This window comes from Melospiza georgiana, chromosome 31 (genome assembly GCF_028018845.1).
Source record: "Melospiza georgiana isolate bMelGeo1 chromosome 31, bMelGeo1.pri, whole genome shotgun sequence".
NCBI lineage: Eukaryota > Metazoa > Chordata > Aves > Passeriformes > Passerellidae > Melospiza > Melospiza georgiana.
This window is the reverse complement of record NC_080460.1, coordinates 2,746,462-2,772,796: the sequence shown is the minus strand read 5'-3', so window position 1 is coordinate 2,772,796 and position 26,335 is coordinate 2,746,462. Positions and strand designations below refer to the sequence as shown.

Sequence of the window (26,335 nt, the reverse complement as noted above, 5' to 3'; positions counted from 1 at the left end):
CGCTGCCAGTCCTGGTGTTATTTGGCTGTTGGGTGCTGTGAGCTGCCCAGAATTCTGGTGATTCCTTCCTGGACCTCCTGTCTGCTGCTCCACGAGTGTCAGCTGGGCTGAAGGGATGAGTGGGCACACAGGATGAAGAGGGCAATGCAGCAGGGTGTGTGTGTGTGTGTGTGTGTGCAGTGTGGAGCTGCTTCTTGACTCTCCTTGTGTCCCAGAAAACGCCGTGAGATCATCACAACTCATCTGGGCTTGGAAATCGTCGGCTTGCAGCACCTAACAGCTCACACAGAGCGGGCTCCTGCCAAGTGTGGCCGCCCTGGAGGCAGAGACCCTCCCTTGTGTTATCAGTGAGGAGCAGCAGGAGTTTATGGGAGCTCCTCCCTGCGTGTGAGGAGCTGCTAGGAGAGATTAGAGCAGGAGCTGGCTGCGACCAGACACACGGCAGGCTCACAAACCTCTGAGTGCAGCCTTGAAATCCATCCTGAGCTCGGCTTCTTCGCTCTGGAGCCTTGGCCACGGCTGCAATGCAATGGGCTCGTGTGGTTCCATTATTGCTGTGAGAGGAGGAGGAAACCTGGGAAAAGGGGCAGAAAGAGCCTCTCCTCAGGGCCAGGAGAGGGTGTCATGAGAATAAATTGACTCTGAAACCAGGACAGAGGGAAAGGGAACATTTAGATTGTCAGCAGACAGGGGGAGATTTTTTCCTGAAGGAAAAGAAAGGGAGGGAGAGTAGCAGCACAGTCTGATGTGCTGTCCTGAGCTTTGACTTTAGAAGGTCTTGGAGCACTTAAAGCCCTGATCTGAGGCTTCTCTCTTGTAGAATTGCTGTCAGCAGCCCCCTGACACTTCACAGCTTGGATGTCTGTAGAGCATGATGCCTGTGTTTAGGATTTAGCAAATTCCACCTGAGAGTGCAAGAGGTTCACAACAGCAAGCGGGGCAGCTTTGATTTCTCCCCTGGAATATCCCCATCCTGGAAAATTGCTGGGCAGGCAGAGGAGAATGGAAAGAAAGGGAAAACCAGCAGAGGCAGTTTCTGCAAAGGAAAACCAGCAGAGGCAGTTTCTGCAAAGGAAAACCAGCAGAGGCAGTTTCTGCATCTGGAAGCACAGGGGCACACGGGGAGTGCCTGTGTGCTGTGCTGAGCTCTGTGCCTGTCAGAGGGTGCTGATAACGTGTGTCTGTGCCTGGGTGAGTGGGATGTGTGTGTGTGTATCTCCTCCATGTGCACATCACCCTGTGGTCACAAGGTGTCTGCGCTCCTTGCTGTCCTTTTTGCTGAAATCTGGGAGGTGGCAGCGACCCAGCCTGTGCTTCCATTTCCCCGGGAGCAGATTGCCCTGACAGACAGACAGAAAGGAGGACAATCTGACTGTGGATCTGCTTTTATCTGAGCTGAGCTATTCCATCCTGCCTGGCGGGATGGATTGCTGGTGTCTGGTGCCCTGCGCCCTCTCTGTGCATCTCTGGAAGGCTCATGCTGAGCATGGGCAGCAAAAGGCAGCACCTCTGACACGTCCCAGCCTTGGCATCTTCTCCAAGGGCATCCAGAGGGACGGAGGGAGCTCAAACCCTCTCCTCTGTGGCAGGAGTTACCTGTGGGCATTTCTGTGGGGCTGCTTTTCCTCTGCTGCTCCAAGGTGGTACCTGTGAGTCTCCAGGCTCCAGGGCACATTTGTGGGGCTGCTTTTCCCCCTGCTGAGGTGGTACCTGCAGCTCTGACCCCCTCCCTGCGCCTGGCAGCAGCCACATTTGCTTTCCGGAGGTGCCTCGGTATTAAATATCCTGTCTGACACAGTAATGGAGAGAAAATGAACAAATTCCATTAGCAGTTGGCGATCCCCGCAGGGTCTGCATTGGAGGGAGGACGGAGCCTGTATTTTTAGCTAGAATGCAATGTAACTCACTGGCTCTCTCAAAGCTGGGGAGTAGATAACCAAGGAGGCAGAGAGGGGACACCAGGCTCAGGTTTCAGCCGAAGTGCCGGGCTATGGCAGCACGAAAGGGCAGGTCCGGTCCAGACGTGGCTGTGAGTACCCAGCACACTTCTCCTCGCTGCCCACACACACCTCTGCTTTGCTTTTCTGCTTTGCTCTCTGCTTGTAGTCTCTGCTGCTGGGCGTGCTGGGCCTTTGGGAGCCCCTCTGCTCCTACAGGGCCACGCAGAGCTTTACCTTTAATCCTCAGAGCTCCATGTGTGTCCCACGGATGGCAGAGCCTGGCCGAGCCGTGCTTTGATGATTTTCCAGGGCTTTGCTGCCTTGTGGTCGGTCCTGCCCTGAGAAGCAGAGGCTTCCAGCGGTGTCTGGAGCTGGAAAAGCTCTTTGCATTCAGCCTGTTGCTTGAAGCTGTCGGTGTTTCCTCGCTGGACCCCAGCTCAGGGCGTGAATGTGCATTTCTGAGCGCGGCGCTGCTGCTGCTGCTGCTGCTGCTGCCTCTGTGTGAGCAGAGCAGGCACCGAGGTGCTGTGTTGGCTGTGCATTCCCAGCCTTGTAAAGGCACAGCCCTGCTGTGTTTGCTGTGCATTCCCAGCCCTCCAAAGGCTCAGCTCTCCCATGCATTCCCAGCCCTCCAAAGACCCAGCCCTGCTGTCCATTCCCCACCCTCCAAAGGCTCAGCTCTGCTGTGTTTGCTGTCCATTCTCAGCCCTCCAAAGGCTCAGCCCTGCTGTGTTTGCTGTCCATTCCCAGCCCTCCAAAGGCTCAGCTCTCCCATGCATTCCTAGCCCTCCAAAGGCTCAGCCCTGCTGTGTTTGCTGTCCATTCCCAGCCCTCCAAAGGCTCAGCCCTGCTGTGTTTGCTGTGCATTCCCAACCCTCTAAAGACCCAGCCCTGCTCTGCATTCCCAGCCCTCCAAAGGCCCAGCTCTGCTGTCCATTCCCAGCCCTCCAAAGGCTCAGCTTTGCTGTGTCTCCTGTGCATTCCCAGCCCTCCAAAGGCTCAGCTCTCCCATGCATTCCCAGCCCTCCAAAGGCTCAGCCCTGCTGTGTTTGCTGTCCATTCCCAGCCCTCCAAAGGCTCAGCCCTGCTGTCCATTCCCAGCCCTCCAAAGGCTCAGCCCTGCTGTCCATTCCCAGCCCTCCAAAGGCTCAGCTCTGCTGTGCATTCCCAGCCCTCCGAAGGCTCAGTTCTGCTGCGTTTGCTGTGCATTCCCAGCCCTCCAAAGGCTCAGCCCTGCTGTGCCTCCTATCCATTCCCAGCCCTCCAAAGGCTCAGCCTTGCTGTGTCTCCTATCCATTCCCAGTCCTCCAAAGGCTCAGCCTTGCTGTGTCTCCTATCCATTCCCAGCCCTCCAAAGGCTCAGCCCTGCTGTCCATTCCCAGCCCTCCAAAGGCTCAGCCCAGCTGTGTCTCCTGTGCATTCCCAGCCCTCCAAAGGCTCAGCCCTGCTGTGTTTGCTGTCCATTCCCAGCCCTCCAAAGGCTCAGCCCTGGGGTCTCTGCTCCGAGCTGGGCGCGGGCAGAGCCAGCTGGCGCAGGAGGGGATGGGATCAGCACATGCTGCTGCTGCTGCTGCTGCCCTCCAGCTCTGTCCCTCTGACCCAGGGGCTGCCCCACAGGGCCCGTGGCACCTTGCCACCCTGGTCTGAGCTCTGTGCCTGATCACCCTCTTTATGGCCCTCACTCTATTGCAGGAGCGGGGCATGGCTGCCTTCCTCCCTGGTAGGGGTGTCAGGCAGAAAGGATGGCCTGGGGGAGGCGGATGGAGGAGGCCAGAAGGCACCCAGAGCCCCAATTCAAACATCTGAGAGTGCAAAGAGAAGGGAAGAGATGAGCCCTGAACCTCTCCTAATCCAGGATCTTCCTGACCCTGGATGCTCCTCTGCAACCAGGCTGTGGGCTGGAGGAGGCCAGAAGGCATCTTTGGAGTTGTGCTGCTCCAAACCCCAATTCAAATATCTGAGACTGCAAAGAGAAAGGAAGAGAGGAGCCCCGAACCTCTCCTGATTTAGATTGTCAGCATCATCCTCCCTGCTATGCCCCCAGGGCTTTTGTCTCTGCGGTCCTTCCAGCTCCTGCCCAGGAGTTTCCTAACTCTGGATGCTCCTGGGCAATACAGGATGGCTTGGGGTGGCAGGACAGAAGCTCTCCTAGCACAGGAGGCCCCTTGGTCAGTCCTGATGTAAATGGTACAAGAGGGGCTCTGATTTTCTCTTGGAGATGAGGACAGAGGAGTGTGTGCTGCACCCATGCTGTGATGGTGGTCACAGGGGTCTTAGGATGAGAGAGGGATGTAGATCGGATTCCATGTTTCAGAAGGCTTGATTTATTGTTTTAAGATATGTATTACATTAAAACTACACTAAAAGAATAGAAGAAGGAAAAGGTTTCATCAGAAGGCTGGCTAAGCTAAGAATAGAAAAGAAGAATCAACAAAGGTCTGTGGCTCAGACAGAGAGAGAGCCAGCTGACTGTGATTGGCCATTAATTCCAAACATCCACATGAGACCAACCACAGATCCACCTGTTGCATCCCACAGCAGCAGATAACCATTGTTTACATTTTGTCCCTGAGGCCTCCCAGCTTCTCAGAAAGAAAAAAATCTTAAAAGAAAGATTTTACACAATAAAGATGTCTGCGACACCCATGCCATGGATCTGGTGGCTCTGGGCTGCACAGATCCCTTTGGGCTGGCACATTCCAGTCACCAGCTCAGGTTCCCACACCCACAGACCCACATCACTGCATTTCCACCCCTCCAGTGAGCCATGCCATCGTCTCCATTTGCTGCCTCACACTGCTAAGTGGTGTTGCTCAGAGTATTGCTGCGCCTTGCCTGGGCTGGCTGTGGTGTGGCAGGGAAGCACTGCCAAAACAAGAGAGTTGGGAAGCACTGCCAAAAGGCAGAGTTGTGTCTTTCCCAGCTGTGAGGTGCTCAGCTGGGGCTGTTCTCCCTGGTGCTGGCGCCCAAGCTCACCTCTGTTATTACTTCTGGAGGAGGGTAGGGGTGGGTTCATCACAGCTCCATCAGTGCAGTTCCTCAGCCCAGGTTATGTGGGGGATTTCTGGGCCAAGAGAGGCTGCCATGGTGGCAGGAGCTCCCTCCGTGCTGTCCCCATATTGTGACAGAACAACCTTCAGACCTTCTGCCCCGTCATCTGGATGCTCCTCATTTATAGTCCAGCTCCCAGCCCTTCTTTCTCCTCAGCCTGTCCCACTGTGACTTTTCCTGCCTTTTCTGCCTGGTCTGTGTAGTTCTGTTCTCTGCAGCTGAGTGAAGAGTTGGCCCAGTGCTGGTGGTGGGGGAGAACAAAGCGGGCTCTGAGTTTCATGCTTTTTCCTTTTTTGTCCCCAAGGCTGATGCTGCAACAAGTTTCTTGAGAGCTGCCAGATCTGGGAACCTGGACAAAGCCTTGGATCACCTCAGGAATGGGGTAGATATTAACACCTGTAACCAGGTAGGTGAAACACACGGGGCTTCTGGTACTGTCTCGAGTTAATGGGAAATGTGGCTGACCAGAGGAGCAGTTGTTTTTGGGGCCAGGAGGGCAGCAATAGCTGTAAAGAGCATGGATGGACTGGTCGGGGCATAGCAAAGGACATTAACAGGTAAGCAGAGAGGGCTCCGTGAGTGTGACAAGCGAATGGGACACTTGGAAGAAGCTCAGCTGCTTCTCAGAGGGCAGAGCAGCTGTGGAGAGCAGCACAGTGAAGAACATCACAAAAATAGCTCGTGGGGATTATTCCCCTTGCCCGCAGTGCTGAGGATTTTTATTCCTAGAAGCTGCAGCTCACCACGAGCAGTGAATGTTTGCAAAGTGCCAGTTGTGGTTTGGGAGGTGCTGGGCAGGAGGAGCCCTGCTCACGCTGCACAGAAATAGAGCAAAGAGCTGCAGGCGCTGAGGAATTGTTTGCACATCATCATCATCATCATCATCATCATCATCATCAGAACATTCTGTACCTGTGCAGCTGCACGTGGCTGAGGCCGAGGTGGGGCAGAGGCTGCAGGGACAGGTTCAGGGGGTTTAGGCTGAGTGCTGTGTGCTGTCCCTGCTTCGTGGAGCTGCTGGGGAGGCTGACTCAGCAGGCAGCACAAAGGAACTCTCATCTATTTCAGTCCCCAAACCAAGGGAAGCTCAGACCTGGTTTGTGCTGCAGCAGTCGCTGGGGACTGTGACGGTGCTCACAGGGGTTCTGGGATTGGGGAAGAGACGAGGATCTGACTCCGTGTTTCAGAAGGCTTGATTTATAATTTTATTTTATATATTACATTAAAACTATACTAAAAGAATAAAAGAAAATGTTCCATCAGAAGGCTAGCTAAGAACAGAATAGAAAAGAAAGAATGATAACAAAGGTTTGTGGCTCGGACTCTCTGTCTGAGCCAGCTGACTGTGATTGGCCATTAATTAGAAACAACCACATGAGACCAATCCCAGATGCACCTGTTGCATTCCACAGCAGCAGATAATCAACGTTTACATTTTGTTCCTGAGGCCTCCCAGCTTCTCAGGAGGAAAAATCCTAAGGAAAGGATTTTTCATGAAAATGTATCTGCGACAGGGGACGGGGTCCCACAGGGCAGGCAGAGTGCACGAGGGATATTCACTCATTTCCAGAGCAAACCCAAGAGGAGAGGGAGGATTTCTACATCCACTGGTCCTGTTAATGCTCCAGCTCAGAGGGGTGTGGGGTTCTGGAGAAGGCTCTGTAAAGAATCACAGCAGGGTGACTCATCCACAAGCTAAAAATGATGGCTTTGAACTTCTCCTCCACCAAAGACATGGTCTGGTTGACTTCTTTGAACTCTTCTTCACCAAAGAGATGTTCTGTCATCAGCTATCTCTACCGATAAGCTTCAAGTCCTGCTCCCAACCAGAATTCTGGTGCTGGTGAGGGTGTTTAACACTTTGATGGGAAGAAAATGGCTGCAGCAGTATGAGGCTGTCCTCTCAGTGGTGTCTGTGCCCTGGTTCCTGCCATCTCCCTCAGGTTAGACGGCACTTTGGGGTTTCCTCCTGAGGAATATCAGACCTGTGGGAAAGGTCCAACCTCACATGTCCTGTATAGAATAAAGAGGGATATATGTGGTCAGACCTATCCCACAAGTCCTGTATTCTGGCTCAAGTTCTGAGACCTTGACATGCCATCTGACCTTCATCCCGCCGACTTCACCTCCTCCATGGCTGCACCAGTGCCTCCATCACTCACCTTCCATGTTCCCAATTCCAGCATGCTCCCATCTCATCCACGAGGAGCTGCAGGGCTGAGGATGAGTGCCAGGACCCTCACCAGCATCATGGTGGCACCTGGGTGCCCAGGACATGGTCTTTGTTGAGGTGGCCTGATGGGCAGCTCGGCTGGGACAGCCAAAGTGTGAAGTCTCTGTTTTAATTCTTCAGGGCTGCATTTGGCACATTGGTAGCTACTGGCTGGGATTTCTGGGAATTATTTGCAGCATTCAGTGAGGAAAATACAGCACCCTTCAAACTGTGCACATCCTGTGGCAGTTTGGGGTCGGATGAGCTGTCAGGACAAAGCAAACGTGCAAAACAGCCTGGATTGCTCCTGGAGCAGAAATACCAATGGGCCAGCAATGGAAACAGTACTGTGTGATTGCTGCACAGATACTTGTTATAGCTTAATGATTTTTCACAGATTTATAGCATTCAAAAGGTTATTTGTGAATATTTTGCATAAAAGGTTTTATGGGCTGAGGGGAGCAGCGGAGCATCTGTGGTCTTGCTCTCCATTTGTTGGTTATGTGAGTGTAACTGAGAAAAAAATTGCATGTCTGTGGCCACTTATCACTTATAGGACTTGTGAGGTGTTATTATAATCAGTGATTATCTGTTTGGGGCTGTGTAGGTGTGTCCTCATCAAAGAAATGGGATTTGGCCAAAGATGGACTCAGAGTAGCCAGACACGGATGGGGAGCACTGCCTTTCAGTGTTCTGAGGGTTTTACAGCATTCCCACCTCATCTCCCCTTGGAAGCAAACCTTTTTTCCTTTGGGCTTGATAGATCTGTGGTGTTGGTGTGAAGGAAGCCTGTGAGTTTTTAGGTTTTTGCTCATGGTGCTGTAATCAGAGTTGAGCAGAAGAATCTGTGACTCTTCAGCTACGATCCTGGGCAACTGGTTCTTTGGGTGAGAAAGAGTGGAAAACCTTTCTGCAGTCTGACAGCACTCCAGAAGCAGTTCTGAGTTTATCTGGAGTGCTGAGGGCTGGAACTGAGCCTGCCTAGGCATTTTCCTGCTCCCCTGCCAATATTTAGGTGGGGATGAAGCATTTCTGTGAAGTGACCCTCCAGTCAGGAGTTGAAACTCATGATTGGAAGGTGGAGTATTTGGGCAGGAATCCCTCTGCCATGCTCCAACACTGTGTAGGGGTGAGTAAACCTGGCACATCTATCTGGGAGAAGTGAGGGACAAGGAGAAAAAGTGAAAATGCCCGCAGGTATTTAACCTCTTCTCCAGCAAATATCCCAGCCCTTTTGTTCACGTGTGAGAAGTGGCAGAAATAACGGAGTAGAAGCTGTCTTAGTAGACATCATCATCATCATCATCATCATCGTCATCATCATCATCATCATCATCATCATCATCATCATCATCATCATCATCAATCATCATCAATCATCATCATCATCATCCCTCAGGGTGCTGTCTGAGCTGGCACCCCTCCTTCTGACAGCCTGGGGATGCTAAAGGGGCATTGGCCAGTGCTCTGCTCTTCAGGCTCCATGTGTAGGATAAAAACAGGCTAAACTGGGGCAGAGATGTTCCTGAGAAATCACTTGAGCTCTTTGGGAGCTTCCTGGAACCAATGACACAGCCAACACCTTCTCTACACTGTTTGCTGCACTGAAATCTGGGGGAACAAAGCCCAGCACGGGCTGCAGAACAAGGTGCTGGTGGGCACTCTGCAAGCCAGGGAGAGGCCAGCTTCTGGCCTGGAGGCTCACAAACCACTGAGAATTAAATAATTAAGTTTGGCTGCTGCTTGATGAAATCATTGTCCGAAGCAGGGCTTGTCACTGCACATCTGTCTAAATGTTAAAAACCTGACTGTGAGGAGGGGAACCCCATGGAAAGTCACTTGAGAAAAGACACAAGGGGTGTGCCATGAGCAAGGGAGGGCTGAAGCAGCTCCTGTGCCTCGAGCACACAGACACTGAGCTGTGATTCCACCCATCCATCCATAGGAAATTGCCAACGTGGGCTGCATGGTTTGCTCGTGGAGAAGCCTCCAGCATTACTCAGCAACACAGTGCTCAGTTATGTGAGGTTTTCCTGGCAGCATGTTGATTGTGGCTATAGGACACGAAAAAACACAAGCACACACTGCTGTTCTCAAGGTGAAGAAAAAGGGAAGTTTGTTTTCTGACTCTAACATTTATAGATTTCCAAAAGTGACAGTGGGTCGGAGAGTGACAGTGCCACCTCTCCAATGACACTGGTCAAAACAACAGCCCATCAAATTTCTCCCCCTCCATGAAAAGAATGCAAAACAATGAGTTATTTACAGAAGAAAAAAGGGAAGTTTAATTTCTGACTCCAAAATTTATAGGCTTCCAAGAGTGACAGTGGATTGGAGGGTGACAGTGCCACCTCTCCAGTGACACTGCACAAACCAACAGTCAATCAAATTTCTCCTCCTCCATAAAAGAATGCAAAACAATGAGTTATTTACAGAAGGTGTGTGAGAACGTTCACTACAAGAATGTCAGCATCAGAAGGCTTAGAAAAATCTTAAAAAAAACAGGGTGACAGTTGGTGGCACCATGGCTGGTGCTGGACGTCAGCGCAGGGCTCAAGGACAGGGAAATCCCTCCTGACCCCACCATCCTGGCCTTTCCCCAGCACAGGAGCTCAGAGCAGGGTGTTCCTCAGAGGGCTCCATCCCCAGACGATGATGATGGCTGATTCCCCTTCCCCACCTTTGCTCCCTGCAGAATGGGCTGAACGCCCTGCACCTGGCCTCCAAGGAGGGCCACGTCAAAATGGTGGTGGAGCTGCTGCACAAGGAGATCGTCCTGGAGACCACGACCAAGGTAAGGACAGGGAAGCCTGGCCATGCTGGTGACAGCTCTGCACGCTGCCTGTGCTGCCAGGAACACCAGGAGCTGAGCAGTGATCATGGTGTTTGCTGTCAGCCCCTGTGACGGTGCTCACAGGGATTCTTGGCTGAGGGAAGAGATGAGGATTTGACTCAATCGGAAGGCTGATTTATTATTTTATGATGTATATTACATTAAAACTGCACTAAAAGAATAGAAGAAAAGATTTCATCAGTAGGCTGGCTAACAATAGAAAAAGAAAGAATGGTAACAAAGGTTTGTGGCTCAGAGAGCCCGAGCCAGCTGACTGTGATTGGCCATTAATTAGAAGCAACCACATGAGACCAATCACAGATGCACCTGTTGCATCCCACAGCAGGAGATAACCATTGTTTATATTTTGTTCCTGAGGCCTCCCATCTTCTCAGGAGGAAAAACCCAAAGGAAAGGATTTTCCATAAAAGATGTCTGTGACAAGCCCCCAGGGTGGCTGTGCCAGTGCAGAGCTGCTGGGCTGGGCCCTAGGACCAGGCTCTGCTTTTGGCACAGGTTTGGCATCTCTTGGTGGGTGAGAGGAGCCTCTCCCCTGTGGGCTTCAGAGAGGAGGAGCATAAACCACAGCATGGGCTATTCCTGCCTTACCAGCATCTCCTCCAGGCTCTGCCCCACACGTTCCAGCCCTGAGATGGCCTCAATCCCATTGTCACAAGCCTGGGGAGCTCTGGTGCTCTGTAAATAACATATTGTTCTCTCAAGCATCACCACAGCAGGTGTGGTTTTTCTCCTGATGACAAGCAGGGCTGGCAGCGGAGCAGCCTCCAGCACAGGCTGAAGGGCTGTGAGAACAGGGGGAGGCTCAGTTGCCACCTCCCTGGTGCTCTCACAGGGCTCAGGACGCAGAGCAGGAGCTGGCATCGTGCCCCACCACCCAAAGGCACGAGCCAGGAGAGCCCGTGTGTGCATTTCCATCATCCCCATGCTATCTGCTGGGATGCCTTGGCTGCCAAGGGTGCACACTGCAGCACTGCCAGCTCAGCTCCCCCGTCCTCCCCCCTCTGCTCGTCTCACGGCACCTGACAGTGCACACAGCTCCTGCTGCCAGCAACTTCATGGGAGAGATGAAATCACTCTGCTCCTCCCTGGCCAGCAGAACGGGGAGGGTGGCTGGTTGGCTTGCAGCAGGGATGGCACGCGCAGTGAGAGCTGCACGGCCTTCTAAAGGTTTTCAGCGTGTCAGGCCCACCTTTCCCTGGCATCCTGGGTCGCTTCAGCCCCTGAGGGCTGCTCTGTGGTGTTTTTCAGAAGGGAAACACAGCCCTGCACATCGCTGCCTTGGCTGGACAGCAGGACGTGGTGCGGGAGCTGGTGAACTATGGGGCCAACGTCAATGCACAATCCCAGGTAGGGTGAGCTGGTCTGGGACAGGGAGGCACAAACGTGTGTGATGGTGGTGTCCTCGTGGTGGGAACTGTGCCCAGCAGGGCTGTTTCAGCAGCCCTTTCCCTCAATTCCAGCAATTTCCCTCCAGTCTTGCTCAACAGCAAGGACTTTCCGTCAATTCCAGCAATTTTCCCTCCAGTCTTGCTCAGCAGCAAGGACTTTCCATCAACTCCAGCAATTTCACCTCCAGTCTTGTTCAGGGCTGCTCTGCCAGGCTCCTGAAAAGAGACAAGTGTGCAAATGGTGTGGAGGGATCTTGAGGCACATGGGAGGGATACCAGTGTGGTCTCTGTTGAGGGAATCCCTGTGAACACATACAAACACGCTGAATTTATCCTAAGAGGGCTTGTGGCTGATGTCTTCCTGGCAAAGCTTTGAGATCTCCAACAGCCCCTGCAGTTACACACACACTGCTTCCTTTGCTTTCTCTTCCCTGGGCCTGGTAGGGCTGAAAGCTCTTCAGGTTTTGCCTGATGGGAGAATTTCCCCTGAAGCTAGAGATAATACCAGCAGTGTCTCCTCTAAGTTGATTTTTTTTGAAGCACTGTTTGTTTCTGATATATGGAGCCTTGGGCTCCATCTCTCTGTGATTGTTCCCTTATTGCCAGTTTTTTCTTCTTTTTCACCCCCACAATGGATGCTTCCTGCCCCTGACCTGTGAGAGTGGGTGTTGATGGGGTATAAATCTTTAAAGAACTCAGGAAACACAAGGAAGAGTTGTGTTGATGTCCATGGCCCTGTGTTTGCAGAAAGGCTTCACACCTCTGTACATGGCAGCACAGGAGAACCACCTGGAAGTTGTGAAGTTCTTGCTGGAAAATGGAGCCAACCAGAACGTAGCCACAGAGGTGAGATGTGATGGTGTTCACAGGGGTTTTCAGACTGGGGAAGAGACGAGGATCTGACTCCATGTTTCAGAAGGCTTGATTTATTATTTTATAATATATATTACATTAAAACTATACTAAAAGAACAGAAGACAAGGTTTCATCAGAAGGCTGGCTAAGAATAGAATAGAAAGGAATGATAACAAAGGTTTGTGGCTCGGACTGGGCTGTGATTGGCCATTAATTAGAAACAACCACATGAGACCAATCCCTGATGCACCTGTTGCATCCCACAGCAGCAGATAACCATTGTTTACATTTTGTTCCTGAGGCCTCCCAGCTTCTCAGGAGGACAAATCCTAAGGAAAGGATTTTCCATAGGAGCTATCTGTGACAGTAAGATCCTTGGGGAGGAGCCCGTGGCCCCGACTGAGGGATGCAGTCCCTGGCTGATGATGTAGCCCCAGGGCTGGGTCCTGCCACGGCTCCTGGATTCTCTCCCTTCTCCTTGGCAGGATGGCTTCACCCCGCTGGCTGTGGCTCTCCAGCAAGGGCATGAGAACGTGGTTGCCCACCTCATCAACTACGGGACGAAGGGCAAGGTGCGCCTGCCTGCCCTGCACATCGCAGCGCGCAACGACGACACGCGCACGGCGGCCGTGCTGCTGCAGAACGACCCCAACGCTGACGTCCTCTCCAAGGTGGGGGCTTTCCCTCTGCTCTCTCTGGCAGAGCAGCAGCTCGGCGTGCTGTATTTATCCCCGGTTTCGGCAGGGAGTGTGTGCCTGGCTGGCTGATCCCTCCTTCTCTCCCTAGACTGGATTCACCCCTTTGCACATTGCAGCCCACTATGAGAATCTCAGCGTGGCGCAGCTGCTGCTGAACCGTGGGGCCAGCGTCAACTTCACACCCCAGGTGAGGGCAGAGGGAGAGGGACACTGGGGTTTGTGCTGCTCCGGCACCAGAGGAGGATGCTGTGCCTCTTCATCCATGCAGCATCTGCCAGGGCACGCCAGAGCTGCACCGCCCTGTTAAACAAGCTGTTCCCCAGCGTTGTTCCTGGGCAGAGATGCAGCTCTCCCTGCCCTCTCTCCTTTGTTTGTTGCCTCATTGAAGGAGGAGGGAATGCTCCTTCCTGAGAGACTGTTCATTCCTCCTGACAGAATGGGATCACTCCCCTGCACATCGCATCCCGCCGGGGCAACATCATCATGGTGCGGCTGCTGCTGGACCGTGGGGCCCAGATAGAGACCAGGACCAAGGTGAGAGCGCTCTGAGCACTGCCACCTCCCTCCCTGGGCTCCCTGTGCCCAGTGCTCACCCTCCAAACACCCTGCTGGCACTGGCAGACCTCTCTGGGACACTAAGGGCATGCACCAGGTTTTTGGAGAAGGCTGCATGGCTACAAAGGCGTGCCCTGGGAGCTGAGGTTTTGCCTTATTTTTCAGACAAAGTCCCCGTTAGCCCTCTAGCTGAGGGAACCCTGCCCTTCCACGCCATACTGAGCCCCTGAACCCTCCTCTCTCCCCAGGACGAGCTGACCCCTCTCCACTGTGCAGCACGCAATGGACACGTGAGGATTGCAGAGATCCTCCTGGACCACGGGGCTCCCATTCAAGCCAAAACCAAGGTACCCAGTGGCTTGGTGTGATTGGTGCCAGGTCCCAGGGCAGCACAGTGGGGTAACAAGCTGTGCACAGTTGCTGGATGGCACCCATGGCTGGCTTGGGACTTTATTTGCCCTGATGAGGGGTTAGGAGCTTCCTGCCCTATTTGGCCCTAGCTGGAGTCCTTTGCCTTGAGGCTCTGCTCCGTGGTTCTCCATGGTTCTCCATGGTTCTCCATGGTTGCAGAATGGAGAATGGTTGCAGAGTTGTCGCCCATCCACATGGCAGCCCAGGGTGACCACCTGGACTGCAGGGTGGGATGCCTGGACCCCTCATGGCCCAGCAAGGCAGGGGCAGGGTGGGATGCCTGGACCCCTGGTGGCCCAGCCTTGAGGCTCTGTTTCATGGTTCTCCGTGGTTCTCCATGGTTCTCTGTGGTTCTCCATGGTTCTCCATGGCTCTCCATGGTTGTCCGTGGTTCTCCATGGCTCTCCATGGTTCTCCATGGTTCTCCATGGCTCTCCATGGTTCTCCATGGTTCTCCGTGGTTCTCCATGGCTCTCCATGGTTCTCCATGGCTCTCCGTGGTTGTCCGTGGTTCTCCATGGCTCTCCGTGATTCCCCATGGTTCGCCATGGTCCTCCATGGCTCTCCATGGTTCTCCACGGTTCTCCATGGTTCTCCACGGTCCTCCGTGGCTCTCCATGGTTCTCCATGGCTCTCCATGGTTCTCCGTGGCTCTCCATGGTTCTCCGTGGCTCTCCGTGGCTCTCCGTGGCTCTCCATGGTCCTCCATGGCTCTCCATGGCTCTCCATGGTTGTCTGTGGTTCTCCATGGCTCTCCATGGCTCTCCATGGTTCTCCATGGTCCTCCATGGCTCTCCATGGTTCTCCATGGCTCTCCATGGCTCTCCGTGGCTCTCCATGGCTCTCCATGGTTCTCCATGGCTCTCCATGGCTCTCCATGGTTGCAGAATGGCCTGTCGCCCATCCACATGGCGGCGCAGGGCGACCACCTGGACTGCGTGCGCCTGCTGCTGCAGTACAGCGCCGACATCGACGACATCACCCTGGACCACCTGACGCCCCTGCACGTGGCCGCTCACTGCGGGCACCACCGCGTGGCCAAGCTGCTGCTGGAGAAGGGGGCCAAGCCCAACTCCCGAGCCCTGGTGAGGAGCAGAGGGTGGGCTGCGGTGATGTTCACAGGGGTCTCAGGTTGAGGGACAAGACTTTATGTTTTAGAGGATTTGACTTTTATGTTTTAGAAGGCTTGATGCATTGTTTTATGAGATATATTGCGCTAAAACTGTACTAAAAGAATAGAAGAAAGGGTTTCTTCAGAAGGCTAGCTAAGAATAGAATAATAAGGAATGATGTGCCTCAGACTCTCTGTCCAAGCTAGCTGGGCTGTGATTGGCCATTAATTAGAAACAACTAACATGAGACCAATCATAGATCGACGTATTGCATTCCACAGCAGCAGATAACCAATGTTTACGTTTTGTTCTTGAGGCTTCTCAAGAGGAAAAATCTTTAAAAAAAAGGATTTTTCATAAAAGATGTCTGCAACAGTGGGGCAGGCTGGGCCAGGGGAGAGACAGAGTTCATGCAAATGACCGTCCGTCTGTCTGTCTGCAGAATGGCTTCACGCCCCTCCATATTGCCTGCAAGAAAAACCACATCCGAGTGATGGAGCTGCTGCTGAAGACGGGGGCCTCCATTGATGCTGTCACAGAGGTGGGTGGGCTGAGCCCATCCTCAGCTCTCTTGGTTCTGCACGTGTGGCAGGATGTGATGTCCCTGCTGCTTCTGCCACATCCCCAGCACCTTTCTTGGTGCTCTTTGCAGCTCAGATTTAGTCTGGCAGCCTCATCCTGAAGGGCAAGGAGATGCAGGGGAGACAGCAACTCCCTGTGTTTCCTCCTCACTCACCTGCCAGGCTCCTTGGGCAGATGGGGACTCAGATCTTACCTGTCCTGGGGAGAAGGAGGAGGGGACAGTGAGAGACATTGCCAAGGCCATAAGTCCCATCTTGTTTTCTGGCCCCTTTCTCTTCACAGTCCGGCCTGACCCCCCTGCATGTGGCTGCCTTCATGGGACACCTGCCCATCGTCAAGACTCTGCTGCAGCGTGGAGCCTCTCCCAATGTGTCCAACGTGGTGAGTCCCACCCTGGCTGGGGTTTTGGGAGCTCAGCTTACTGGGGTTCAGCAGGATATCCAGCTCCTGCACCCTCTGCTCACCTGAGCAGTCCCTGGTGCCTTCTGCTTTGTGCTGGCACTGCTCTCCTTTGTTCAGAATGACTGCAGGAAGGCATTTCCCCTCCTTTGGCCTCACCACTTTGTCCTGTCTTTGGTGCAGAAAGTAGAGACTCCTCTGCACATGGCAGCCAGAGCTGGGCACACAGATGTGGCAAAGTACCTGCTGCAGAACAAAGCCAAAGCCAATGCCAAGGCCAAGGTAGGTGCAGAGGATAATCAGCTGTGTGATAATCACCTCTGGGAACAGCTGGTGCTGGGTTCCTTTGCTGTGCCCAGAGCAGGGCTGGGATCCCTTTGGCATCACAAGAAGGGACTGGTCTGCCCAGACTGTTGGGAAGGATGAAAGTTTGGCAAGAAAATCTCACAGATATGTGTGCTTAGCAGAAAGATTTTTAAATGTAGAGTCTGATGAAGGAATAGAGATGGAAGCAAGTTTTGATATAGAAGAAAAGAATTGCTGAGCCAGTCTTGCTGGCTAACCGAGGAGGCAAAGGGTGTGTTAGTTCGAAATTTTTATAGCTTAGTGCAAAAGATAAACCCACCCCAACAAGAAGATGTTTTTACCAAGCAGAAGGCACAGGCAAACAAGTCAGCAAAGCTGCAAGTAGAAAAAAAATCTCAGAATTTTACACTGCAAGAAAACCAAAAACCAACTTCTAGCTTAAACTGTAATGTACCGACTTTTAGTGATTGGAGAACAGTAACATGAATATGGTAATTACAGTAGTTATGATAGGCTATAGATAATAGTTAAGGTATAGATTGGTTGTACTGTATGAAGATGCTAAGCAAAGAAAAGTAAATAATGCATTGTAACCAAAAGAAAAGTTTATAATGCATTGTAACCAAAACCAAAGGGTCTCCAGGCCTGCCTGCAGCTGGAGCTGACAGCTGTGGGCACAGCTCTGTCACCCATGATCCCAGACTGCTGTGACCTCTTAGATACAATAAACTGCATTTTGGAGAGCCCCTGGAGTCACACAGCTCTCATTTTGGCTCTCACAGTGGCGCCCAACGTGGGGCACCATTAGTAGGAGCCTGAATGAGAGATGTGGGTTTCCAAGCCTGCCTGCAGCTGGAGCTGACAGCTGTGGGCACAGCTCTGTCACCCACGGCCTCGGACTGCTGTAACCTCTCAGACAGAATAAACTGCATTGTGAAGAGCTTCCTAGAGTCCCACATCTCTCATTTAAGCTCTCACACCAGACAGCTCCTTTGCCCCCCTCACAGGACGACCAGACTCCTCTGCACTGTGCTGCACGCATCGGCCACACTGGCATGGTCAAACTCCTCCTGGAGAACAACGCCAACCCCAACCTGGCCACCACGGCAGGGCACACGCCCCTGCACATCACTGCCAGAGAGGGGCACATGGACACAGCCCAGGCCCTGCTGGAGAAGGGAGCCTCACAGACCTGCATGACCAAGGTAGGCTGCTGAGCCCAATGCTGCGGGAGGCATGGCCCAGCTGGGGCAAGGCTGGTGGCACAATGTCCCTGTGGCAGGAGGGGCAGCCTCCTCCTGTGTTGCAGCAGGTGCCAGCACTCTCCTTCATCTCTGCCACCCTGTGATGGGCTGCCTTTCTCCTCAGAAAGGATTTACCCCTCTCCACGTTGCAGCCAAGTATGGAAAGGTGGATGTGGCAGAGTTGCTGCTGGCGCACGACGCTCAGCCCAATGCGGCAGGGAAGGTGAGAGTTGCTCCTGTGGGAGGGGTGGTCTCGTGTGGGGAGAGGCTCTGTGTCACCTGCCTGTCCTGTCTCATCCACTACAGAATGGCCTGACTCCACTGCACGTGGCTGTGCACCACAACAACCTGGAGATTGTCAGGCTGCTGCTTCCCAAGGGCAGCTCCCCACACAACTCAGCCTGGGTAAGTCTGGACTGAGATGTGGGGATGTGGGGATGTGGGGTGTGACCGTGTTCACAGGGGTCCCAGGTTGAGGGAAGAGATGAGGATCTGACTCCATGTTTCAGAAGGCTTGATTTATTATTGCATTATATTTATTACATTAAAACTATACTAAAAGAATAGAAGAAAGGATTTCATCAGAAGGCTGGCTAAGGATAGAATAGAATAGAATAGAATAGAATAGAATAGAATAGAATAGAATAGAATAGAATAGAATAGAATAGAATAGAATAGAATAGAATAGAATAGAATAGAATAGCAAAGAATGATAACAAAGGTTTGTGGCTCAGACTCTCTGTCTGAGCCAGCTGACTGTGATTGGCCATTAATTAGAAACAGCCACATGAGACCAATCCCAGATGCACCTGTTGCATTCCACAGCAGCAGATAACCATTGTTTACATTTTGTTCCTGAGGCCCCCCAGCTTCTCAGGAGGAAAAATCCTAAGGAAATTATTTTCCATAAAAGATGACTGCGACAGTGGGGATGTGGGGATGTAGGATGTGGGGATGTGAAGATGTAGGATGTGGGGATGTGGGGATTGGGGGATGTGGGGATGGGGGATGTGGGGATGGGGAGATGGAGATGTGGGGATATGGAGGTGTGGGGATGTGGGATGTAGGATATGGTGTGTGTCCAGTGCCAGCCTGGGGCCAGCATTGCCCCGCAACCCTGGCACTCAGGGAATGCACGAGGGACTGATCAGCACCAGGCTCTCTCCATGAGGCACACTGATGTCCTCAGAGCAGGTGGAGCGGGCAGGCAGGGTGCCAGGCAGTGGTCCTGCTCCAGCAGCTAGGCTGCGTCAGGCATGGTCCTGCCGGCAGCATGCTGGCTGCTGCGTGGGGAACGTGTTTCCATGGCAAGTCCTGCAGAGCAGCGCTGCAGTCTGGCAGCTTGGGAAAGCACAGGCAAATGTTTGCATGCAGCTATGAAGCAGTGAGTCAGAAAACCCACAGGCTTGTGAGAGCTCTGAGCCTGAGCGTGGCGAGCAGCATCTCCCCACAGGGCCCACCAGCAGGCGCCTTGCCTCCCGAGCTGTTTGCAAAAGCTGCATCCTCAAAACAGCCAAGTGGCTGCTGGTGCCAGCCCTCCCCATCTGGCACTTCCCTCTCCCCTGTGCAGACAGGCTGGTGAGAGGAATGGGGGATTTGTCTTTGCAAACAAGCTGTGGGTCTGCTGGGAGATAAAACCAGCACTGGGTGATGAAAGAAGCAAGGGGAAGGATTCCACTGATTGGTGAATGGAAAAAGAGATTTGCTTTTGCAAATAAACTTTAGGGTTGCTGGTAAATGAAATTAGGCGTTGAAAGATGGAAGAAAGAACAGGGAAGAAAAACCCCTAAATTCAGTAAGAATTAAAAAATAGAGGGGGGTTATGCATTAGAGGGAAATCTTTGGGATCAGGTGTTCGGGGAAGTCTGAACTTCTCAATTACCTCCAAAATGGGGAAAACCTCCTAAATTCCATAAGAATTAAAAGGGAGGGTTATGCATTAGAGGGAAGTCTTTGATATCAGGTGTTCTGGGAGGTCTGAACCTCTCAAGTACCTCAGAAATGGGGAAAGAGAGAAGGGAAATGTGGCTGAAAATTGGGATTAAAAGGGAGGCTGCGTCCTCCAAAAATTGGATAAACCCCAGGGGATGCCCCCATGGCCTCTGCCTTGATTGGAATAAAGTCAGAGGACTCCTCTGTCTCCTTTTTGGACACAAAGCTCTGGTGTTTGTGGGTTAATTTCCCTGGCACGGGGCAGGTGCCAGTGCCGGTGCCAGCCCCGCGGTGTGCCTGCGTCAGCGGGTGCTGCCAGCTGCTCTGCTCTGCTCTGCTCTGCTCTGCAGCACGGGCACGGCCCGAGGCCCTGCAGGCTCTGCCTGAATGCTGATGCTGTGTGCTGGGATTTCAGCTCCACATCTCAGCCAGGCTCATCCCTGTGTCAGCCCCAGGAGGGTGCACGCTGTCGTTATAGGGTGAAGATGTTCGCACTGTAATGGACTGGGGAAGAGACGAAGATCAGGCTCTGTTTCAGAAGGCTTGATTTATTATTTTATGATATATATTACATTAAAACTATACTAAAAGAATAGAAGAAAGGATTTCATGAGAAAGCTAGCTAAGAGTAGAATAGCAAAGAATGATAATAAAGCTTCTGTCTCAGACTCTCTGCCAGCTGACTGTGATTGGCCATTAATTAGAAACAACCACATGAGACCAATCACAGATGCACCTGTTGCATTCCACAGCAGCAGATAATCAATGTTTACATTTTGCTCCTGAGGCCTCCCAGCTTCTCAGGAGGAAAAATCCTAAGGAAAGGATTTTCCATAAAAGATGTCTGCGACATTATAGGGCACCAAACAACACAACTGCACACACTGCTGCTGTCAAGGTGAAGAAAATTGAATTTTATATTCTGATTCCAACATTTATAGATTTCCAAAAGTGACAGCGGATTGGAGGGTGACAGTGCCACCTCTCCAATGACACTGGACAAACCAACAGTTTATCAAAACTCTCCTCCTCCATAAAAGAATGCAAAACAATAAGTTATGTACAGAAAGCGTGTGAGAAAGTTTGTTACAAGAATCAGTAAACAACAGAAGGCTTAGAAAATATTAAAAAAATCAGGGTGACATCACACTGCTGCAGAAATTCATGTGTGGAAAACTCTAGGAGAGCCCCTAATAGTCAAACCTGAAGCAGGTGGTCTTTGAAACCCCTTTGTGCTGATTTGGTTTGAAGAGGGAGCGGGATTTGGCGTCAGTGGCAGGGCTGGTTGCTGTCACAGAGATGGTGTTGGGGGGACATCCCTGAGCTCTGGAGGCAGCCAGGAAGGGCAGGGTGGCACCTCCCGTCCCTTGGGCTCTGCCCGGCATGGCTGGGCACTGCCACGAGCCTCTCTCCCCCTGCAGAACGGGTACACCCCGCTGCACATCGCTGCCAAGCAGAACCAGATGGAGGTGGCCAGCAGCCTGCTGCAGTACGGCGCCTCTGCCAACGCCGAGTCCATGCAGGGAGTCACCCCCCTGCACCTGGCTGCCCAGGAGGGCCACGCCGACATGGTGGCCCTGCTCTTCTCCAAACAAGCCAACGGCAACCTGGGCAACAAGGTGAGTTGTGGCGGTGCTCGCAGGCGTTTTCAGGATGAGGGAAGAGATGGAGGTCTGGCTCCGTTTTTCAGAAGGCTTGATTTATTATTTTATGATATATGTGTTACAATTATACTAAAGAATAGAAGGAAAACTTTCATCTCAGAAGGCTGGCTAAGCTAAGAATAGAAAGGAATGAATAACAAAGATTTGTGTCTCAGACAGAGAGTCCGAGCTAACTGGGCTGTGACTGGCCATTAATTAGAAACAACCCCATGAGACCAATCCCAGATGCACCTGTTGCATTCCACAGCAGCAGATAACCATTGTTTACATTTTGTTGCTGAAACCTCTCAGCTTCTCAGCAGGAAAAAATCCTAAGGAAAGGATTTTCATAAAAAAGATGCCCTGCGACAGTAAGTTGTACCAGAGCATCCTGCCAGGCTGGGGGCAAACCAGCCAGCAGAGAACAGAACGAAACAGCAGAGAATAGCAGAGAATAGCAGAGAATAGCAGAGAACAGCAGAGAACAGCAGTCTGGAGGGCGGTCCAGCCTCTGGAATAGCAGAGAACAGCAGTCTGGAGGGTGGTCCAGCCCCTCCTTTGGGCAGCGGTGCCCTGTGTCAGTCAGTTTGCCAGGCTGCAGACCCCAGAGAGCCTGGAGCTGCCGCCGTGCTGAGACCCTCTCTCTTTGCAGAGTGGCCTGACTCCTCTCCACCTTGTGGCCCAAGAGGGGCATGTGCAGGTTGCTGATGTTCTGGTGAAGCACGGAGTCACAGTGGATGCAACGACCAGGGTAAAGTAGTGCATTGACCTCTTTTTATTCTTTTCTTTGTGTTTCTGCAAGAGACTCCTTCTAGCAGGCATCCTTACCATTTTACCTGTATCCTGGGGACTTTTCCTCCTCTTCCCCTCATCACTCTGGAGGGGTGATTCTTGCCTGCACCCATAGCTCACCTCCATGGTGGAGCATCTGAAGCTCTGTGATTTAGTCTTGGGCTTTTGGGGAGCCCCCAGGTGTGTGCCTCATCCTCCATGCACGGAGGCTTGCCTGTGGGATGAGCATATCCAAGCCAGAAGGGCAGAGAGCAACGGGGAGGGCACACAGAGAGCTGATCTTGTCTTTCAGATGGGCTACACCCCTCTGCACGTGGCCAGCCATTATGGGAACATCAAGCTGGTGAAGTTTCTGCTGCAGCACCAAGCAGATGTCAATGCCAAGACCAAGGTACAGAAGTCCAAGGGCCCTTCTGCCATGGGCAGATGTGGTGGTGTTCTCAGGATGAGGGAAGAGATGAGAATGTTGACTCCATGTTTCAGAAGGCTGATTTGTTATTTTATTATATATATATTATATTAAAATAAAATTATATATTGGAAATATACTAAAAGAGTAGAAGAAAGGATTTCATCAGAAGGCTTGAAAGGAATAGAAAGGAATGATAACAAAAGTTTGTGACTCTCAGAGGGTCCAAGCCAGCTGACTGTGATTGGCCGTTAATTAGAAACAACCAACATGGACCAATCAAAGATGCACCCGTTGCATCCCACAGCAGCAGATAATTATTGCTTTTCACTTCCTCTGAGGCTTCTCAGGAGAAAAATCCTGGCAAAGGGATTTTTCAGAAAATATCATGGCAACAGCACATGGGTTGATGGGGAGGTGGAGCTGTCGCAGCGCTCCAGGTGTGAGGCCTGGGGGGCATTTCTGGGCCAGCACCTTCCAGAACTGATTGCAGCCGTGCTCTGTCCTCCCCTGCAGCTGGGCTACACCCCCCTGCACCAGGCAGCCCAGCAGGGCCACACGGACGTGGTGACGCTGCTGCTGAAGCACGGAGCATCTCCCAACGAGATCAGCACGGTGAGCGCCGTGCGTCGCTGCCCCTCTGCGCTCTGGTGAGCTCAGGCAGCTCCCTGAGCCGCTGACCCTCTCTGCTCCCTGCACAGAACGGCACCACTCCGCTGGCCATCGCAAAGCGCCTCGGCTACATCTCCGTCACCGACGTGCTCAAGATTGTCACAGAGGAGACCGACATCCCGGTGAGCCCCTGCGGGCCGGGATGCTGGGCAGGAGGAGGGCTGGCAGTGGGAAAGGTCTGCCCCGGATGGGTGCCCCAGTCCCATGAGGTGCCCAGCCCGAGAGTGAGGAGTCAGCTGCATGTAGCTGTGCAGCAAAATAGGGTTCTCCTCCAGCCAGGTCTCATAAGAGATCTGTTGGAGGTCTGTTTCGCACCCAAGACAGCTCAGCTACCTCAGAAGGCGTAAAATCAGCAGGATGGCTTCTGTGGCAGTGTTGGAAACAAAAAGGTTTTAATGAAAGGCAAAATAACAAAACTTTTTACAGAGAAAAGCCAAGCCAGGTGCAAGAGGTCCTTGTAAAACACCTCACAAAAGCAATTTGTTTCTTTGTTCTCTTCTTTTTCTAGTAAATTGCTCGGGCAGGACTTTTTGGTTTCTGTGCAATTAGCTATCCTTAAGTTTGAGGTGAAGGTTCTGTGAGATATCTTTTCACCTAATTGAGGAGAGGGCTTATTTCCTTTTTAAAGGAACAAAGGATTGTTTTGTCATTCTGTCAACAGGGAGCACATTCCTATACAAGACTTTTTGGCTCCTGTCCAATTAGCTATCCTTAAGTTTGAGGTGACATCCCCCAGTTCCTATGAGGTGTCTTTTCACCCAGTTGAGGAGAGAAACTTCTGGGTTTATTTCCTTTTTAAGGGGATAAAGGAGAGTTTTGTAGGCTTCCTCTGACCCTGCTCTCTCTGCTCCCACAGTCTGTTGGTGACAAACACCGCATGAGCTTCCCAGAGACTGTAGACGAGATTCTGGACGTGTCAGAGGATGAAGGTGAGGGGTGGGAGTTGGGTCCCACCATCCCAGAGGTGTGCCACGCTGCTGGGTCAGTGCCAAGGGGATGGCACTGGTGTTCCTGCTGGAACAGGGGCACCCCCAGGCCAGGGAGCTGTGTGGGCCCTGCTGGGGTCTTGCAGAGAGGATGGAGGGAAGCCCACCAGGCTCCTGAGGTGTCACCTCCTGCCTTGGGTGCCTCCCTGCACTGTGCAGGGGGGATAAGTGTGGACATCTCCGTGATCCCGTGGCGCAGGGACTGTGCAGAGAGCCCCAGGGCGTGCAGAGCCCCCGCCGCGCCTTGCTCAGGCAAGGAGGGTCCCAGCTGCCAGCCCAGCTGCAGCTGGTTTGCTCCTGCACCCCTCCCAACCAACACCTCACTTTTGCCTCTTCTTACTTTGCAGGCACTGCTCATGTCACAGTAATGGGTATGAAATGTGTCCCCTGCCCCCAGCTCAATGGCCCATTTCACCCCATGGCCACTGACCATCCGCACGCCATGTCCATTGCTGAGCCTCGCTGCTGCTCTGCAGAGCCAGCCCCTGCCATCCTGCCCTGCCAACCGTGTCCGTGCTGCTTGCTGTGGTGTGACTGCATGAACGGGCATCCTCCCACGCAGGAGGAGCCTGGGCCCCCTGTCAGAGCCCTGTCCGCGGCAGGTGGAGGAGCCTGGCGCTGTGACAGTCCCTGGAACTGTGACAATCCCTCCACAACTGCCCCACGCCACCCTGGCCAGAGCGGGGATTGACCCCAGAGCTCAGGGGTCTCTCTTGCTGTGCTCCCCTGCCCATTTCTGGGGCACCCTGCTGCAGGAAGTGCAGGACACCCTTCCCACAAGGCACTGGCCAGAGCCAAACCCTGATGTGCTGATTAGCGGGTATTAATGAGGCCAGTGGTCAGTATTAGCAGAGCTCTGTGCTTCCAGTGAGGGGTAGTGTTAGGGCAGCATCGTAACACCCCTAACATCCCCCAGTGGTGCCCATGTCCCTGTGCCAGGCACCAAAGTGTGAAGCATCCCCTGCGCTGTGTTTGGTGCTGGGAGAAAGAGTTGAGGAGCAGCCACGTTTCCCAGTGGCTCCCACAGCCCCTGTCCCCCTGTCCTGCCATTGTGGCAGCAGCAAAGCCCTCCCTGTGTCTGGCTGAGGGCAAGAGAGTGTGTGTGTGTGTGTGTCCAGCAGGGATGGGCCCCAGGGCTGGGTATCTGTGGTATCTGTGTTCCCTTGTCCATCCGCCTCTGCTTGCTGAGCCAACTCTTGGTTTCAGAGGAAGAGCTGGTTGCAAAGCCCAAGACACCAGATCTCAGGGAGCAGGAAGGCAAAAGAGAGCTGCTGGAGTTCATGGCCACAACGACACTGGAGCAAACGTAAGAGACGCTGCGTGGTGGGGAGGGAGCAGGTACACAGGGCACAGGACCAGCTTTGTGCTGGGCAAGGGGCACAGAAAGCTCTGGGCAAGGAACAGATCACTGAGCCCTCGCAGCAGGCAAAGGACATGGGGCTGCTGCTTAATTTACCTTTATCCAGTGGCCCCAGGACTCTGTGGGGATGGATGGGCAGGGGCTGAGGGTCCCTAACACTTCCATGGCTGTCACTAACCCTCTTCTGGCAGGGTGGAGTCTCCAGCTGTCCTGCAGGTCCCCTGCGTCCCACCTGAAACTGTGGTGACCAGAGCTGAGGAGACTGAGCAGGTAGGACCTGTGGAGACAGAAGCTGAGCAAGTCAGCCTGCTGCATGCACCCTCGGTGTCCCCACAGGAGGTGAGCATGACACACAGCCTGCCACGGCCTCCCCCGGGCTCCCCCATCACCACAGAGCTCAAATGTGTGGCGGGTAATGGGCACTGACCCAGTGGTACAGGATGGTCCCGTGAGGATTGTGTGAGGGTGGGCAGGCTCAACACCGCAAGACGGGACTGTCTGCCCACAAAATCTCTTCCCTGCCCTTCACAGCCCTCCAAAGAGTTCGATGAGGACTCTCTGATCCCCAGCAGCCCAGCCACGGAGACCTCAGACAACATCAGCCCAGTGGCCAGCCCCGTGCACACAGGGTGAGTGCCCAGCTCGGGCAGCACATGCCTGTGACCGTGTTCACAGGGGGTTTTGGATGAAGGAAGAGATGAGGGTCTGACTCTGTTTCAGAAAGCTTGATTTATTATTTTATGATATATATTACATTAAAACTATACTAAAAGAATAGAAGAAATGTTTTTGTTAGAAAGCTGGCTAAGAATGGAATGGAATGGAATGGAATGGAATGGAATGGAATGGAATAGAATAGAATAGAATAGAATAGAATAGAATAGAATAGAATAGAATAGAATAGAATAGAATAGAATAGAATAGAATAGAATAG

General features: G+C 52.7%; 1 protein-coding gene across 8 annotated transcripts in view; it reads left to right on the top strand.

Moving 5' to 3' along the window:
- Positions 1-26,335, top strand: part of ANK1 (ankyrin 1) — a 69,413-nt gene that overhangs the window by 25,531 nt on the left and 17,547 nt on the right. For 5 of the 8 annotated variants that reach the window (XM_058042547.1, XM_058042546.1, XM_058042543.1 and 2 more), the window contains exons 2-26: positions 5,296-5,397; positions 9,899-9,997; positions 11,306-11,404; positions 12,193-12,291; positions 12,786-12,971; positions 13,087-13,185; positions 13,434-13,532; positions 13,802-13,900; positions 14,852-15,049; positions 15,519-15,617; positions 15,941-16,039; positions 16,241-16,339; positions 17,371-17,568; positions 17,732-17,830; positions 17,914-18,012; positions 20,961-21,158; positions 21,835-21,933; positions 22,267-22,365; positions 22,900-22,998; positions 23,085-23,177; positions 23,912-23,984; positions 24,389-24,412; positions 25,248-25,347; positions 25,593-25,740; positions 25,933-26,030. In XM_058042547.1, coding sequence (XP_057898530.1) covers positions 5,296-5,397; positions 9,899-9,997; positions 11,306-11,404; positions 12,193-12,291; positions 12,786-12,971; positions 13,087-13,185; positions 13,434-13,532; positions 13,802-13,900; positions 14,852-15,049; positions 15,519-15,617; positions 15,941-16,039; positions 16,241-16,339; positions 17,371-17,568; positions 17,732-17,830; positions 17,914-18,012; positions 20,961-21,158; positions 21,835-21,933; positions 22,267-22,365; positions 22,900-22,998; positions 23,085-23,177; positions 23,912-23,984; positions 24,389-24,412; positions 25,248-25,347; positions 25,593-25,740; positions 25,933-26,030 — 2,804 coding nt within the window. The remainder of the gene's footprint in view (positions 1-5,295; positions 5,398-9,898; positions 9,998-11,305; positions 11,405-12,192; positions 12,292-12,785; positions 12,972-13,086; positions 13,186-13,433; positions 13,533-13,801; positions 13,901-14,851; positions 15,050-15,518; positions 15,618-15,940; positions 16,040-16,240; positions 16,340-17,370; positions 17,569-17,731; positions 17,831-17,913; positions 18,013-20,960; positions 21,159-21,834; positions 21,934-22,266; positions 22,366-22,899; positions 22,999-23,084; positions 23,178-23,911; positions 23,985-24,388; positions 24,413-25,247; positions 25,348-25,592; positions 25,741-25,932; positions 26,031-26,335) is intronic. The other 3 variants (XM_058042545.1, XM_058042548.1, XM_058042544.1) reach the window with 3 other exon arrangements.